The sequence below is a fragment of the Vanellus vanellus genome, assembly GCF_965231255.1.
Source record: "Vanellus vanellus genome assembly, chromosome: 1".
Classification (NCBI taxonomy): domain Eukaryota; kingdom Metazoa; phylum Chordata; class Aves; order Charadriiformes; family Charadriidae; genus Vanellus; species Vanellus vanellus.
Window position 1 is genome coordinate 136350458 of NC_138905.1, and position 15785 is coordinate 136366242.

Genomic DNA, 15785 nt, shown 5'->3' on the forward strand with positions numbered 1-15785 from the left:
CTGAGAGGCTTCACAAATACGTTTGCAAGCTGATGTCTCCCCACACTGGCCCCACATGGATTTTAAAGGAAAAATAACTCCTGCTTTTTCTTTTGGCAGAGGTATTCTTCACAGATTTCCTCCTCTTCACTGATTTGGACATGGGGTAAAAGCTAGTCCCTGTAGCCTTCTGGTCATGGGCAGAGGAAGACCGGATCCAGGATACTCCAGTCCAAGCTCCTATAGCGGAGTGTAAGGAAAATGTGATCCATCAGGAGCAGCTGAGGTGGGTTCCTTTTAGTTCTTCATTGTTTTTATACCATGCTTTGCATAGTCTTTGGGCAACTCAGTTCTCATTCAGCATTCCATCACAGCAATAAATGTCGTAAAGTTTTCCCACATTTTGGAATCTTCTCACCACTATATTAGGGTTTAAAATTCTTCACCACTGGTTTGTATATACAAACGGAGAGATTATGCATTATGCAATACAGTCTTCCAAAGACAAATTCAGTTACAGTAGTGTAAAAGTGCACCTCATTCATGTCCACAAAATGGAGTAAGCTACGGACATCAGAAGTGCTGCTGTACCGCTGTGACTGGGTCCACATCCAGGGTTATAGTAGTTAGGCAAAGAAAATCCTGCTCATGTGTGCTACCAGCAATGCAAAAGAGAGTTTGCGGACCAGGCCTAAGAGCATCTTGATTTTGGGAAGAAGAGTAAGTGACCACAGAAAAGAGCAAGACAGTGCTCCAATTCCAAATCTCCTGAAGAGCTCCTCTTTGCAAAGACCAAAGTCCAGTTATTAACAGGCAGTATCGCCTTTTTCCCCAGCGCAGTCTCATGTTTTCTAGGAATAGCCATACCTCCTCATTCTTCCATGCAGCAGACAAAACTGGCCAACAAAGTTTCTGTACAATGGCCACAGCCAGAGACCAACCCATGGCCTACAGCCAATATGGAGCATTAGGACAAATAATTCCTCATCGCTAAGGAGGGCATTAGGAATCGCAAATGCTCATTATTTCATTGCATGATCCTTGACCAGCCATTCATAATCTCCCCACTGCTCCATGTGACGATACTTAAGCAGTACCTTTCTGAAAGAATATGTAACGCTCACTTAAGCACAAAGTGTTTCAAAAGCCTCAGATGAAAAATTTTCATAACTATAAAAGAACACATTACCTTAACAACTGGTTTTTCGCTTACATTTCCAGTTCTTTTGTTTTGCAATGCTGGATTATATGTAGATTTCACACCCACTTTTCAAGACAATCCATAACTGATCTTCCAGAACAGAAGGTCTACGCGGAGCTTTCATATTTTTGTTACCTGGGAGCCTTTTTGCAAGAGGTGAAGTATATATTCAATCTTTCCCACAATTCAATCTCGCCCACTCTTACGCTCCAGGCTAACTTTACACATGGAAATAGTCCCATTGTAGTCAATGGCACTACTCACAGAAATGAAATTATCTCTGTGCATTCATTGGAATAGCCCATCATCATTACCTATACAGCGCCACTGCTTAGCTTTGCGAAAAAAGTATTGAGAACAGCTTATCTGTAAGAAAAAGTAAGATACTAAATATGCTTAACGCTCAGTATGTGCTCATCGCAATCTTCTATCATCTCTACGTAAGTTCATTTAAGAGGCATTTTGCTTCTTTCTAAACATTCATATTTTTGTGCTTAATGCCAGTTTCTAAGAAGTCAAGATGTCTCAATTCCAGTTTCTGTGAGTCTTGTGCATCCCATCCTGAATCATCAATTCTTTTTATTGCTTGTTACAGAAACTGAAAATGATAAGACAGAAAGAAAACCCACAGGGATGCAAATGCAACAAGCTGCCAGGGTCTTAGTGTGCTGCCTGCTTTCTCAGCGCTGTGCAGCCCTGAAGTTTTGATAAGCTTTTTCTTTCCCCGAGCTATCTGAGGGCTGGCGATAAGGTTGAGGAAAAAGGCAGTAAATACAAACAAATTGCTGCAACGTTCAGCCCATTCGCAAGGAAAGAATAGGACCCAGGTGGAAGCATTAACAATCTGCTTTAATACTCCACTTTCACAAAACCAGATTAACGTAAGCTAGAAAGGGGTATGTGCATTCCACTAGAGATACAGGCACTGGATCCTCAGCCTTTTGTATTGTTGTTTTTACAATAAACGTGAAGCCAAATTCAAAACTTATTACAACACGTTTTAATTAAGATACTCACCCTTCTTCTACTCTCCCAGAAACCTCTTTAGAAAGGATTTTATGGCATCCATCAGCAATTCCCTAAATTCAATTTTAACTGTGCTACTTTCCACCACTTCTTAAACCGTAATTTATTTTGTCTGGCCGTTTTAGATTTAATATATAATTTTCATGAGAGGAAGATAATCCACTTGGTATTATATTAAAGTGGCAGATGGCGAAATCTTTCCTGTTATAGAAGACTCTCAGTTTTATTACAGTTATAGGTTTCTTCAGTACCTATTGCACTGATTATACAACATACATTATTCTGAAGCCAAAACCGTGGCAGCAGAAAAAAACACCTCTTCTTGCACAGGGGTTGTAAATGCAAGCTAAAAAAAGGTATTCCTTTGGTTCAATATAAAATGGTTGTCTGGGAGAATACCATCATGTATACAAATAGCGTGCTGCCAAAAGCAAAATCTTTACTTCTTCTAATTTCTGTGACAAGAAAGTTCCTTCCCATAAAGCTCCAGGTGTCCTGCCAGCACTTGAAATTCCTCACATAATTTTACAGGGTAAGAAGGTGCCTCAGTTGGCAGAACATTTTCTCCAAACAGCTCTGTGACAGAGATAAGCAAACCCTACCTCACCCTCCACATACCTCGGCTTCACCCAAAGATGTTGGCTGAGGGGGAACCCCCGGACCAGCTCCCAGCATGGAGCCCACATGCGGCCATCCCACTCGGGAGGCCGAGAGGTTTCAGCAGGATGGACGGGCGCCCTTCCCATCTCTTGGCCTCTGTGCCGCAGACCAGCGTGGGGACGCGGAATGGCTGGTTACAGACCCAGCCCTGAGCGTACCCCACGCTCACGGCTCTCCGTGGATTCCACAGAGCAGGGAGGCATGTTAGTAGAGAACTTCTTGAACTGGGTCCCAGTTTTCACTTGCAATTCCGCATGATGAATGGCCAAAACGTTTCAAGGAATTACGAAGTATCGAGTAACGTTTGGAGAGCGGAACATTCGATATGTTGAAAAGAATAATATCTTCGCTTTCCAACAACACCAGGTGCCTGTGACTGGGCAGGGAGACCCACCGTCATCCCTCACAGCACCGTGTTTCCATGATTTCACCAAATCAGTAACATCTAATGGTAACGATGGCCACTAAAGCGACAGCCTAATTCTGAGCTCGTATAACACAGTGAGATTTTCATCTTCAGAGCTGCAATGTACTCAGGATACTTCAATTGGATAACGTTAACAGCTGCCTACCTACTCCGTTTCACTTGAACACTTTGCCTTCACCCATAGTTTTTCCAGTGCCTGCCAAAACTGCCAACATGGAACCAGTGGGAAAACCAGATCACAGGGTCTCCAGAAATGAAGGTCCAGTACAAACCAGTGTGAATTTACAAAACCAACAAGCTTAAAATTTAGACTCTGGGAAAAGAGACTAGGAACATCAATTTTTTTCAGCCAAGATATACAGGGTTTTCTTCCAGTCCCGCTGTTTTCAAATCCCCTCAGACAGCAGAGGCAGGATTGAACATACGCCTTCATTACTGGACAGGAAGGTACAGAAATAGATCAACGTTCCTTTATTTAAATTACTCTAATTGGGCAATGTTGCAGACAGTGAGCTGATGTTGGATAAAATCCTAAAGTTATATTTGCTCTTCAGTGTTCATCTGTAATTCCTATTAACATAAATATGTTACTAAATCTCCCACAGTAAGCAGCCGTGGTAAATGACTTCCGTAGGCTTAAAAGCCAACAGTAATAAAGTATTACTTTGTTTTCCATTAAAAAATATAACAACAGTGGCTTATATGAGACATGCATACACATGTTCGGTTCCAGTGGAGTGTTTTTCATGAGCATCCAAAGTTCTTTCCAATCAGAAATCTGTGTCACTGCATATCATCTATGTATGCTAAGGCCTTCCTATCGTGATTCTTGCGGCCTCCGAGTCCCATAAATTTTCTAAGTACAGCTCTGGGTCCACACGAAAGTTTTGGTGCCACCTTTATGCCATTTCTCCTGGATGGCTTAAGTTTACCATGAAGTTAGGAACACAGGATTAGGAAAAATTACCCAAGCCACTGAATCCAGTCCTCTACAAGCCCAGAAGAAAACACAGTAGGTATTTCAAAAAGCTACAGGTTATCTGTTCTATATACCACCACTCGGGGTGGGGGGATGACATAAAACCCCCTCAAGACTTAAAAAAAAAATTTTAAACCCCCAAAAATGTTAAAAAAAAGAGTGGAAAAGCCGTAACTATGCATGTCATGAGAATAAGCAAGAAAGGTAAGGCACTGCCAGTGTCCTAACTAGGTCTGTACAATAGGTTGCAGCATATTAAATACTTATGGTCCAAAGAAGTAGGAACACTGATACAGGTAAAATGATCCTTAAATCCAAGCAGCTACTGCAGACTTGCTAAGTGCGAGATGTGCTACTAGGGATTACAGAAGGTGTCAGTGAAGTTACACACAGGCATATACATAGTAGTAAAAGGAAAACCCTTCAAAAGAAGATATTCTCCAAAACAAAACTCAAGTCTGTGTATAAGCCTGATTCTGTACTTAATCCTTCCAAGCACCCTTTATGGAATTTAAGCAAAACTTGAATTACTTTCTTTTTTTAATAGGAAAGCAACATGAATTGAGGATTCTAATAAAGCATTTCATACTGCATTTCACAGTGCTTTACTGGAAACATCAATTCAAAATGGCTTGCAGTGTAGAGAGATCAGAGTTGAAATTTGGGTTAAAAGATCATAAATTGGAGATAATGGTGTATCCACAGTACGTAAACTTGTTTTTTGTCCTTCTTTATTTATTAAATTTATTTACAGTCACCATAGAGACCTCAGATGAAAGCACCACTGCATTAGAGAAACACCCAGTGAGAGCTCTGAGGAAAACTTGGGTACAGTTCATGGACTGATACAAAGTAGTTACAACGCTGACTTTGGCAACGGAGAAAAATCCCAAGGAGATGGAGCTACCATAGCCTTTTAGAGGCCGGCAATAAGAAAGAAATGCACAGTTAATCCACCAACGGTAAAACTCGTCGTAGGGGTAAGAAGAGACGCAGCCGCGCCTGTAAAGGCGTCTGCCCATGGGAGGCGTGGAACGGCATGGGCTGGCAGCAGCAACCCGGAGCAGAGAAGCCTGCCCCACCGCTATTTCCCCATAAACCGGCCAAGTCCTCGCAGGACCCCAAGACTTGAACCTCTCACAGTAAGCCTTCACATCCACTCGGCTCTGGAGTCAGGGCCACAGCAGTATTAGCTCTAAGTTTTACCTTGTGCTGCGCTCACCCAGCGATACAGTCCCTCTCCCTCACTATTCCGCTGACAGAGCTATGGAGGCAGAGTTGGATGTTAGTAATTTAGTGGATGGATAATTTAGTAAGTTTGTGATATGACTAGAGACGTTTGGCACACTCTCAACTACTGAACTCAGTAACTTACTGAGCTTGATTACCTTGGAGGTTCTGACAGGAAAAATAATGTTTTCCTAAAGGTTGAAACAAATTCTACTAAAAAAAACAGCAACCCAGGATCCAAGTCAAGATGTCATTTCTATATTGCTATTGATTAAGCTCACAGAAGGACTTCTGCTCCGCTGCAACGTAATACCTACCCCCTGATACCTCTCTTTTATGCATGTCGGCCTTTACATCCCATGAGCCCTTTAATCTCACTCTAAAGAGCCAACTGGTCCAGGCTCCTTCTCAGCCATCCATAGAAAACCGTAGTCCTCAGAAGAAAGGATTTCCCTCTCCTCCTCCATCAACTGATTTCCAAAGCTGAGCCAAAATAATCACACCACGAGCATACTGACATGGTGCACAGCCACCCGAAATATGTGGGGCACACTTCATTTCCAAGCTACATTTGTCATTCACAGTGCTTAACTGCAGGCATATAGCAAAATGTTACAGCAATAAAAAGGATTTTCAATAACATTGTTGAAAAATAAGTTAAAAACAGAAATTTAAGAAGTGTTTGCTAAATCCTGAAACAGGAAAAAGCTGAATGCGTCATTTCAGCATCATGGCTTTTCTTCAGTTCTTGACCCTGCCGCAGTTTTGAAAGCAGATCCCTCCTTCCAACTTCTTCATGCTCTTTAAATTAAGGACCCCGCTGGACTAATATAATCCATATGCTTACCATCGCTTACAGGCTGTTCATAAGGGTCAGCTCAGCTGAATTACGACCCCACCACACATACTTCCCTACTGTCTGTTACCTCTCTATCACAGAAAGGCACGCTCAGAGAAAAAATAAACAGCATGTGATGCATGTGAAGCTTATTACATTTTCAAGAATTGGTTTTGTGTACAGTTTTGCTAGACATCAGAACAAGGATATTTTGATGAGATATTTGATTAAACATCTTTTTAAATCATCAGAAATAAGTAAAAGTAAGTTACACATGCAAGCAAAGCATCAGCTATATGTTCATTATTGAGCAGACACTGAAGCCACTTTTTTTCTTTCTTTCAGAAAACAAACTTTTGCATTGGAGAGGACTGGCTCAAGAATTTCACATGAGAATCTTGTTGTGTTTATTGTTTTAGAAAGGTCTTATATGCTGCATGGCCCAGTATAGGATGAGTAGTTGGTTCAGTATTTGTGATGTGGTAAGTAGGGTGCTGGACATGCATAAATAAACTAACATCCCTCCTCACTGCCCTGATGAAAGGACAAGAAAACGAACAATTAGCAGAATCTTGCTGGAAAACAATGGGGTTTTCCCTAGGAACTGTATTTGTTATATTTACTGCTTTTCCTGATGGCTGCGACAGAACTTGCAGTGCACGGAGCCGGCACGCTGTGGCAAGTCTGGTTGAGGGTAGGATGGCTCTACAGAGGGATCAGGACGGGCTGGATGCATGGGCAAAGGCCAGGGGTGTGAGGTTCAACAAGGCCCAGTACCGGGTCCTCCACTTAGGTCACAACAACCCCATGCAGTGCTACAGGCTTGGGGAAGAGTGGCTGGAAAGCTGCCCAGCAGGAAAAGGACCTGAGGGCGTTGGTGGACAGCCGGCTGAACATGAGCCAGCAGTGTGCCAAGGGGGCCAAGAAGGCCAACAGCATCCTGGCCTGTGTCAGGAACATTGCGGCCAGCAGGACTAGGGAAGTGATTGTCCCCCTGTACTCGACACTGGTGAGGCCCCACCCCGAATACCATGTTTGGTTTTGGGCCCCTCACTACAAGAAAGACATTGAGGTGCTGGAGCGTGCCCAGAGAAGGGCAACGAAGCTGGTGAGGGGTCTGGAGAACAAGTCTTAGGAGGAGTGGCTGAGGGAACTGGGGTTGTTTAGCCTGGAGAAAAGGAGGCTGAGGGGAGACCTTATCACTCTCTACAGCTACCTGAAAGGAGGTTGTAGACAGGTGGGGGTAGATCTCTTCTCCCAAGTAACAAGCGATAGGACAAGAGGAAATGGCCTCAAGTTGCACCAGGGAAGGTTTAGATTGGATATTAGGAAAAATTTCTTCACCAAAAGGATCGTCAAGCTTTGGAATGGGCTGCCCAGGGAAGTGGTTGGGTTGCCACCTCTGGGGGTATTTAAAAGACATGTCAATGTGATGCTGAAGGACATGGTTTAGAGGTAACTTGGCAGTGCTAGGTTAATGGTTGGACTTGATGATCTGAAAGGTCTTTTCCAACTTAAACCATTCTATGATTTTAAGTCTGAGCAGCAGCAGGAGGGCCAGTGTGGGTTGCAGCCGCAGCTGCAAGGCAGGAAGCCACACCATGAGATCGGGGGAAGCCAGAGGGAAACACTGCTCACTGCACAGGGGAGCATTGGACAAAGCAGGAACGCGATGGGTGCACTAAGGAGCGTGTGGTGTTAGCAGGACAGCTAATGCCATAGTGAGTTGGGGGAAGCACACAAGCTGAAACCAGAACGCTCTACAGTCCTCAAGGTAGAAGACAGCTGCGCTCAGATGCTGAAAAGCACTGGGGAGGGTAAGAGAGCAACGAGCTGCTGGTGGAGCTGGGGGTGGCAACAAGCTTTTTATCTCTTATCACAAGCACTGTACAGCAGGAGGTGCTCAACAGCGGACTCGTAAGAGTAGATTCAAAACTCAAACGAGGAATTTTTCTGGTCCAGTGAAGGTGCCTCACCAAGTTTTCATATGTAATGGGCTCTTAATTCCCCTGTGGACTCATTTTCTATTATACACCTCACCTAAAGGAGTAATATACAAAGCATACTGCTGCCTAAGACTTAACAGAGCCAACAACATAAAAAGAACAAGACGCTGATCCTCCATCATCTCCTAAAACATGAAGAAGCATCTGGATGCAGATACATATGATTTAGTTAATTTGCATTGTGCTGTGGCTGTGTGATGCTCTAAAAACAAACAAAACCCCATCCAGAAAGCAAAACAAAAGTGCATTGCTAATGGTTTGAAACTTAACAACATAACTGACAGGGCATTCGCTCCCCGTCAGGGTTATTTTTCAAACCCATGGGTAAAATATACTCTTTCATGCACTGCTCCCTTAGTAGATGCCCTCCGAGCATTCAGAGCTTAAGAAGCAAATAGCAGGTATCAAGTCTATGCCTTTCAGGCATCAAACTCTTTATTAGTAGACTAGCCTTACTAGCCTGCAATTTACAGTGTTGTCTACTGGGTGCATGTCAGCTCCAGTACAAAGAGATTTAATTAGTCTGTAATTTGACATTGCAGCACACCGGCTAGACAGACCAATGAAGACAGACTTGTATGGAACTGCAGAGCAAACTGTAGATCTGCCTTAACTTGGAAGCCAGAACAGCTGCCGTGTCCAAGCCAACTTACGCTAACCACTGCAACAGTAATGTAAATAAACGAATAATACACAGCAAAGTATTAAACATTTTGTCCATACCTGAGGTACAGAAGGTCGAGGGGGCAGTGCAGGCGGTGGTGGGGGCAGCCAGCCAGACCTCACAGCTGAACAGTGAGAAAAGAAGAAAAAAACAAAAACAAAAAACAAGAAACAAAACCACATTAACTTAATTCCAAATAAAACCAGGATTAATTTCCATGATGATTCCCAGCGAAGAGGCAGAATTCAACATTTTAATAACAGAAACTAAACTTGATCTTTATTGAGCAAACCCTGTTTGCAATAACTTCATGAGTAGTGAATGAGCAGTGATTTAATTGCTGCAAAACCCCACAATGTTATGATAAAAAGCAGAGTTGGAAGCCAGTCAGCCACAAAAGCTGTAGCTAACGCAATCCAATTCCAGTTGAAGAACCCCAGAAACACGGTCTACTTGTCTTTGAGACTTTGCTCTTTGTCATTAACATTATTGGCTTTTTTAAAAGTGATGCTTTAGCATCCAATGTAGACATTAGCGTTCACTCCAGATAAAACACACTATGTGAAGGAGTGCAGCCTTAAAAAGAAAACATCTGCCATGGAATTAATAGGACAAAAGCCTAAACAAACCAAAAAGAAATCAGTTTCTTTGGCTTTAACTTTTGTATTTGCATGTTATTACTCATTGGAGGTATTTCAGAGGGAGGAGGAGAAATAAGGGAAGGAAGACAAACCCTAATGGTCAGTTCAGGCCCTTTAACATAATGCAATGTCAGCTTTTAGTTTGAGCCAGCACAAAGGGAGGGTAACAATCACGTAGGTCCAGCCACTGTATCTTCCAGTTTCCCTAAAATACCTAAACCCCCTTTTTGCGGATGAGAATATTTGACACGGTTATGATTTAGCAGCAGTTCAAAATTTATTAATGATTTGAGGTAGATCGAGAGGTTGAATTTCAGCAGCACTTAATCATTAACCAATTTAAGCATTTACAAAGTTATTCAGTGAAATAATTAAACAGAGACTTAATTACAGGTTTGAAAATTACAAGATTCACACTAACTTACCATAAGGTATCCTAAATCTCTCTCTATATGTATGTATAAACATAAAACTTACAAACACACCCCATTCAAGGAGCCACACACCATCACCCGAGTCTTTAACTGCTAGGACAGCTGCAGAGAGGAGGACTAGGCTAGCACAGAGAGACCAACCAGGAGTGGTGGGAGTCCTTAGGTGGGTTACCCTCCCCAAGCTCCTGTCGCACTGAGTGCTCAGCGCTTGCACTGGCAAAGACACCAGACAGTCCATCTTGCACTGTATAGCAAAAAACCCCAACAATATTAAACTTAGAAATGCCTTTTACCACAATAATGCTAAGCAAGCAATTACTTTTAAACACTTTTTATTTCCATGCACATTTTGAAAAGCCACAAAGACCATTATGAGCCCTGTTACAGCTTAGCCATTTACATATTTTATACACGAAGTCGAGAAAAAGCTACATGATTGAAAACACAGAAAAAAAGATATTGACCATTAAGGACAACAGTGACGTGAGAGTAAAAATGTGTGGGTGAATGCCATAGGACAGGGGGTAATGGTTTTAAACTAAAAGAAGGTAGATTTAGAATAGGTATAAGGATGAATTTTTTTACAATGAAGGTAGTGAAACACTGGCACGGGTTGCCCAGAGAGGTGGTAGATGCCGCATCCCTGGGAACATTCCAGGTCAGGTTGGATGGGGCTCTGAGCAGCCTGATCTGGTTGAAGATGTCCCTGCTCATTGCAGGGGGTTGGACCAGATGACCTTTAAAGGTCCCTTCCAACCCAAACTATTCTACGATTCTATGAAATCATTGAGAACAGTCATCTTGACTATATACAGCTCCAGAGAAGCTTATAATACATCAGGGGTTTTTTTACATCTTCTGTATCATCATCTCTTGAATCAGAATGAAGCCTAATATCACTGCACACAGTGCCAAGGAGAGAGGTAGGACAATTAAAACACAACTTAGGTTAAGCAAGGGAGCCACTAACACATCTACAGGTGTAAGAGAAGTTTGAAAAAAGCATGGTCATTAGGATGCTTTCTCTTGCATTTAATTAGTTCTGTTTGTAAGGCTACTGCAATACCAGCATGATGTCGTCACTACATTCTCCACCCCTTTCTGCACAACTATTCTTTAGAAAGGAACTGCGGAATAAGAAACTTTCCTTTCCTTTAGTCTGAACTTCAGGTTATTATTTCCTTTATTATTTTTATTCTTAATTATTATTATCTTTTATTATTATTATTTCATTATTTTCATTTATCTGAGCACTGGCAGTGGCTTTGGCAATTACAGCTAATAACAGTATTTGAAAATACCATCTAACTCAAACACCCGCACTCTGTTGGGCCAATCAGCTGCTCGTGGTAATAACAGACAAGTGCATATGCCCAATGTGATATGCTTATCTTCAGGAAACCTTGTGGGAGCTGTGCTGCTGTGCTCCATGGAAAACAACTGTGTGCACCTTACCTGCCCACCACTACCGGTAATGAGCGCTGCTGCAAAGCTATCATCTCTGCTCTCCAAACAGCTCTAATGTCATGGGGGAGCATGAATCACGCACAGTCCCTAACAAGTCCCTGGCAGCCCAAACGTGAAGCTATGGAGTGCACTGCTGCCATGAGCATGGGGGGCACTGGAAAGGGGCACTGGGGGTCGGGGTCAGTGGTGCTGCAGGTAGGCACCGGCCCCAGCAGCTCCCTCCGCCCTTCCAAATGTATGTAGCCCTCTCCAGGGCTCTTTATTTTGGTATGTGCTGGCTTCGGCTCCAGCAGGCCCTCAAAAGCTTTACTGCAAGAGCTGCTTCCACTGAGAATCCACCTCAACTTCAGCTCCAGAAGATACAGCACTTGCTGTCCTCGCTCCCCGATTCTTCAAACCCAGCGATATACCCAGGAAAGCAGCAGTGTACTTTACACAGAAAGGCGCTGGGCTTGCTGGAGAAGCACCTGCTGAAGTGGCCGCACACACTGTCAAACTCCACATTTCTCCTGGTTTCTCCTGGGATTTGGCCCACAAAATTCCAAAGGGAAGAGTAATTTTTCCATAAGATGGTCAAATTAAAAAAAAAAAACAAACAAACAAACAAAAAAAAACAAACACAAAAGAAAACACAAAAAAACCCCACCCCCAAAAAATGCTTCTTCAGCTTTCAAAATACAACATACATTAATTTAGCATTAAAGAAGTTAGATGCTTACACTACGTGCATTTGACCCAGTTTCCTCTTTTTAATCCTGCAAATTCTAACTTAAGCTACTCATGAAATATTCATAAAATTCCTGCTGTTGCAGAACATCTTCAGCCTGTTGTTAGAAGGAAATCATGCTTATGTGAGCACAATTGCGAGACAAAAAGTTAGTTGACTTTTGAGGACTCATAACAACTTATAAAAAAAAAAAAAGCCTCACTTTTTTTCTCCACAGGGCAATGAAAAAAAAATTCATGACAAGAAGCTGCATGCTTCAGCCTTCTCTAGTGTCACTACCCTAGAAAAGGGCAATGTTAACACACGCTCATAGGTTTTTATGCGTATCAGGAGGTGACTTGTAATATTAGGCTATTCCGGAATGCCTGCCTTCCTGGGAGACTGCCTCGCACAGATCGGCTCTTGCTGTTAGCGATGCCATCACTACCTGAGCTCTGAAAGCGACCCCAAATACAGGGTCTGTTTCCAGAATGAAAGGAGGTTTGTTTCCCAAATGAAAGCCAGTACCCCGGGACTGAGCAGCAAACAGACAACTGTCCTATTTCCAGGTGTACACCCCAGAGCTTGGACAAGCTGAGTGCCCTCGGCTCTTCGAAAACAAGTCTTCACGCTCTGCGTAAAAGCAGAGGGAGCTGGAGGGAGTGGGACGGGCCTCGCACAGGTCGCCTTCTTACTGAGCGGTTCGGTGGCACTCACAGCAGGGTGAGCCACGTAAAGCCAATCTCAGTGACAGCGCCGTGGAAAGGCCATACAAGTACCAGTAAAATAGATTTAAGTATATCCAGTATCCATATCACACGTATTCCTGTAGATGATAGCATTTTCACGCACTAGTTACTCCCACAAAGGTAGTGATAAGGCTTTCAGCTCACAAATCATGGCTCTTTACTTAGCATGCTCGCACTTTAAGGTGGATTATCTGCATGGAAAGCTTCCAGAACCATTTTTCTGCCCTGTTTTGGCAATCACAAAGCACGAATAGGACACCACACTAGATAAAAAAATAGGGTTTCCAATCTGAAGGTAGATTAATATTTTAAAACAAACACCAGGCTGTAATGCTACACTCCAAGAAGAGGCCATGCCATCCTCTGGGGCCACGGCGTTCTGCCTCCAGCCTCCCTAGCAGACAACACAAACCCTCAGTGCTTTCATTACTCATGGCAGTGAGAAATATCAATCATGGTGACCATACAAGTAGCTCCTTTACTTGACTTATTTGATCTAGGAAGAGGAGACCAAAGAAAAACATTAAATTATCATAATCCGGTCAGACCCACGGGAAACAGGTCTTTAGCTCACCAGGCACAGCAGCAGGGCAAGATGCCAAAATTAGGGTGGAACAAATTTGGGCCTTTGGGATCCTTTAGAGTAACCTGTAAGAGCAACATGCTGCACCTCTCCCACCCAATGAGAGCCACCTGTCTTCTTGTTTCTTAGTACTGAAGGAAACTGCCATACTACACTGAGCTGCTGGACACATGCTGGTTTTTATAATTAATTAATACTAGAACAACAGCGTACAAAACTACACATCCTGAAACATTTCCATGTCAGGTATTTATTTCATTTCCGTTCTTTGCAGCTGTCCTCCTTCTTGGTTTTACGTGTCTACCACCTTATCCTTGGTATCACCACAGACAAGTTAAAGCTTTGGCTGAAAAAAAAAAAAAAAAAGTACTCCTTTTTCTCATCTGTACTGATAACGTACATAAGCACTGCCCTGAAGGAAGGGTGGTTTTCCTGGGTCAAGGGCCATTTTGTGCTTTTCTAGCCAAAGTGAAACTAGAAAGCGCCTCCCAAAGGAGGCTGACCTCAGCTCATGTCAAAACCCTTTACACTTTTCATCCCATGACCAAAAGGGCACCCAGAGTTCGGCCGCTCCTCATATTTCTGTCACCATTCCCAAAGGGAGAAAGGGCCCTGTGTTTTTCCGATCCCACAGAGGGTGCAGTCCTAACCAAACCCAGCCTATATCCAGGTTGCCCTGGACATAGATGGCCTAAATGCAGGTTCTTGCTTCTGTTCTGCTCCCCCCGCCCCACCCCTTCTGCAATTGGGTGAGGACAATCCAAGGACTTCAACTGGGAGAAAACTCCGATAGGGCTCCTCAGTAGAGTCTGCTTGATGTGTTTGGTATTTTTCCAGTGGATGCTATGGGCCAGCCCACAGCACGACCCCCACCGCTGGATGAAGGGAGAGGCTGATTGCATGGAAGATTTATATCGACTTACGCTGCTTCAGAGTGCCAAGCTCCCACATCAGGTTTAACACAAGACCAACCAATTAATTTTATCAGGAAGCAAAGGATCTGCAATACCGAAAACAGTTCGAAACAGATAAGCCAACAGAATGAATTATTCTTCAGTTCCCCAAACCACCTAAGGCTTCGGTTCCTTAGGTAGTCTGGGAAGCTGGCATTTTCACCCTTCCGCTCTGATACTATTTTGAAGAGGTTTTTTCAGATACTTTTCCTGTTTCTGCTGCCAAAGGCAGACCACAGAAAGGTTCTGTGTCTAAGCTGGTTTCTGGTTACTTCTGTCTTACAAAACTTCCCTTCTTGTTCACTGAAATTGCTACTTGGATATCCCATAATACTGATACCGTTCTCTGCACTCTTTCTTTTATTCACATTCCTGACAAATGTGTTAGTAAAGTGATTGTGAAATAACTGTTTTTCAAGAGATCTGATTTAATAATTCTCACTACTATGTCTGCAAAAAGTCGCAACAGGAAAAAAACCTTAAAGCTGTAGCCAGGAATGTAAATTTAATGAAGGATTCTAGTAAGGTGGTTGTGAAATATCTATTTATCCAGGGATCTATTTCAATAATTCTTACTAATATAAGTTCCATTTACACAAAGTGTCAAGGAACAGTTACACTTGAAAGGCTGATAAGATTTACCCCAGTTTGCACACAAGTACTCTCTGGACTCAGCCCTTAGAAACAGACATAAAAATTTAAAAATCTGAAAGCATAGAAACGAGTTACCCCATCAGATTCCTATCATGTAATAACTATTCATTCATTTATGTCCTCACTATTTTCTCCAGCCCGTTCAACCTGAACTATATCCTTGTCCAGTTGGGCAAAGAAATAAGTTACATAGTTGTAAACACATAAATCCTTCATAAAAAAATTCTAAAAGGCTGAGAGGAATAAAATTCAAATCAGAGGGAAGACATTCATATTTTACTCAGAATAAGCTCACTTCAGTGATCACAGATATTCTGAAGGGGAACAGGACTAGAAGGAAGCAGCAGCTCCAGTAACCGACCAGGAGCCGAGTCGTGTCCGTCCCCCCCCCCCAAAATCTATTCTCTGCTTCAAATGGTTTTGTCACATTTATGTTAAGAAAGCATTTCCCGGTATTTTCACTGCAGCGATATAGTGCGGAGAACAGTATGAACAGCAGCTCAATTTAGTGTCTTCTTCAGTTTACGTGTAAAAGACCTTTTTAATTTAAGTGATAATTGTTGTTACAACGCTTACAACCAAAGATGT

General features: G+C 42.8%; 1 protein-coding gene across 1 annotated transcript in view; it reads right to left on the reverse strand.

Moving 5' to 3' along the window:
- REPS2 (RALBP1 associated Eps domain containing 2) overlaps positions 1-15785 on the reverse strand; it is a gene marked incomplete at its 5' end in the record, with an annotated part of 105800 nt that overhangs the window by 10482 nt on the left and 79533 nt on the right. The window contains one exon of the mRNA XM_082498509.1: positions 9070-9134. Within this exon, the coding sequence (XP_082354635.1) occupies positions 9070-9134 (65 nt within the window). The remainder of the gene's footprint in view (positions 1-9069; positions 9135-15785) is intronic.